Genomic DNA, 2,413 nt, shown 5'->3' with positions numbered 1-2,413 from the left:
AGCTCCCCCGCCTGGCTGTGCAGAGCCCGGCCCCCCTGTGAGGCCGGAACCGGGCTGCTCCCCACGGCCAGACTCAGCCTCTCTGGCCTCAGTTTCCCCCAATCACCAGTGGCTCCAGGGACCCCATCGGGTGCAGGCCCACCAGCTCCAAGCTTCCAGGGAAGCCCCCTCACAGGGAGATGGCACCCCCACCCCGACCACACCCGCCAGGCTGGACCCTCCTCCCTAGCCCCTCGGTCCGGCAGGAGGGCACCCGCGGGCAGAGGTCGGAGGGCAGGGTGCGGAGTGGTGGGACAGCGGAGCCGCCCCCCAGCCCTCCTCGGGGCTCCATGGGGAGGCTGACGGGCGATGAGAAGGCAGGGAAGGGTTCCCTCCGGCCCCTGAACACGCCCGAGGACACGTAAACGCGTGGCTCCAGGAAGGTGGCTGTGTTTTTTCCACTTAAGGGTCGTTTTTATTTTCCAGTGACAGCTGACCTACAATAGGGTGTTAGTCCCAGTTGTGCCCCAGTGACCAGGCCTCACGTGACCTGCTACGCGATCATCCCGGTAACCTACCCTCACCTGACCCAGCCAGTCACTGGAATGTCGCTGACTAGGTTCCCGTGAGCGACACGGGAAGGGATGGAGAGTGCAGGTGGACGGTTACAGACTAGTCACGGCATGAAGCCACTGTATTAACCCCCCATCCAGGTTGGGGGGCCTCCTCTGTGCCAGCCCTGTGTGCCACATCCCTGCCCTGAGTGCCTCGCAGGACCCCAACAGGTAGTGGGGGTGGCAGGCGAGGAGTTTGTCTAGGCCAGTGATGGCGAACCTATGACACGCGTGTCAGGGTGACATGCGAACTCATTTTTTTGGTTCATTTTTCTTTGTTAAATGGCATTTAAATATAGAAAATAAATATAAAAAATAGAAGCCTTTGTTTTACTATGGTTGCAAATATCAAAAAATTTCTATATGTGACACGGCACCAGAGTTAAGTTAGGGTTTTTCAAAATGCTGACACGCTGAGCTCAAAAGGTTTGCCATCACTGGCTCTAGGCCCTAAGGCAGTGGTTCTCAACCTTGGCTGCACATTAGAATCACCTGGGAATCTTTCTAAAATCCTGATTTCTGGGCCTCATCCTCCGGAAATTCTGTTTCTCTGTTACTGATGTTGTGGCCCCACCCCATCACAAAGAAACAGAATTTCCGGAGGACGAGGCCCAGAAATCAGGATTTTAAACAGATTCCCAGGTGAGTCTCATGTGCAGCCAAGGCTGAGAACCACTGGTCTAGGGCCGTGGTCGGCAAACTGCGGCTCGTGAGCCACATGCGGCTCTTTGGCCTCTTGAGTGTGGCTCTTCCACAAAATACCGACTTCTGTGCATGGGCCACGAAGTTTCAATCGCACTGTACGTGGGCGCACGTGGGATTTTGTGGAAGAGCCACACTCAAGGGGCCAAAGAGCCGCATGTGGCTCGCCAGCTGCAGTCTGCCGACCACAGCCCTAGGGCATGGTGGGGCACCCTGCCACGGGAGGAGCTGGGCACAGGGGACAGGGAGGCTGGGCCTCTGAGGATGGGGTGTGGAGGGGCAGAGTGGGAAACCCAGGCCCAGAGGTCAGGTGGGTCTCCAGGGAGTCAGGGACCTGCCAGGAAGGACCCCCTCTGGACTCAGCCTCTGAGTGTGGGGCCAAGCTGCCTGGTATCCTCATCTCAGGATTGGGGTGAGGGCGGAGGGGGACATCGGCCCAGGGACCCCTTCCTCATCGCCAGCCCCCTCCTTGGTAATTACGGGCTCCAAGCGGAGACACGCTGAAGACTGTGCGGCCGGAGCCCAGGACCCTGGCGGCCGTGGTGCGGGCTCGGGCGGGAGGGGCTGTTCTTTGTGGGCCCCGCACAGACTTCCGCTTGTCTCTGGAGGACCGGCCTGTCCTGCCCCACACCCAGGCCTGGCCCTGTCCCCTGGTCCTGTCAGTGTCCCCTGGGGGCCCAGGGAGAGTGGGCAGGGAGCTGACAGGCGTGACGCTTCTTTGTTGAATCTAGATCTTTCTTTCAAATGAAAAAATGTATGCTACCAAACTCTGCCGGGTGGGTTGACCAGGTGGCGGCGTGGGGGGCAGGGCAGGGGGTGGCGGAGGTCACGGCCGTCCGGCGGCCAGCTCTTGGAGGAAGCGGCTCTGGCTGGTGGCTGCTTTTAAACTCTTCCAGGATCATCTGTCTACCAAATACCAAAATCAATTAATATTTAGTATATGCCAGGCATACAAACCTAAGAGTTTTATGTACATTAACTCATTTCTACAGAATAGGAACCATTATTATCAGTCCTACTTTTCCCCCCAATCTTTACTTTCTTTATTGACTAAAGTATTACATCTGTGACCTCATCAGTCCTACTTTATAAGCTTTGAGAAATGAAGTGACTTGTTT

The 2,413-nt window shown here is 57.1% G+C and overlaps 1 protein-coding gene across 1 annotated transcript in view; it reads right to left on the bottom strand.

The window, feature by feature from the left end:
• Positions 1 to 1,746: 1,746 nt before the first annotated feature.
• MROH5 (maestro heat like repeat family member 5) overlaps positions 1,747 to 2,413 on the bottom strand; it is a 58,355-nt gene continuing 57,688 nt past the window's right edge. Inside the window, exon 22 of the mRNA XM_015561419.1 lies at positions 1,747 to 1,964. Coding sequence (XP_015416905.1) covers positions 1,747 to 1,964 — 218 coding nt within the window. The remainder of the gene's footprint in view (positions 1,965 to 2,413) is intronic.

Source organism: Myotis davidii, unplaced genomic scaffold (assembly GCF_000327345.1).
Source record: "Myotis davidii unplaced genomic scaffold, ASM32734v1 scaffold1717, whole genome shotgun sequence".
Classification (NCBI taxonomy): domain Eukaryota; kingdom Metazoa; phylum Chordata; class Mammalia; order Chiroptera; family Vespertilionidae; genus Myotis; species Myotis davidii.
Note: the sequence above shows the minus strand (reverse complement) of the source record. Positions and strands in the feature narration are given on the sequence as shown.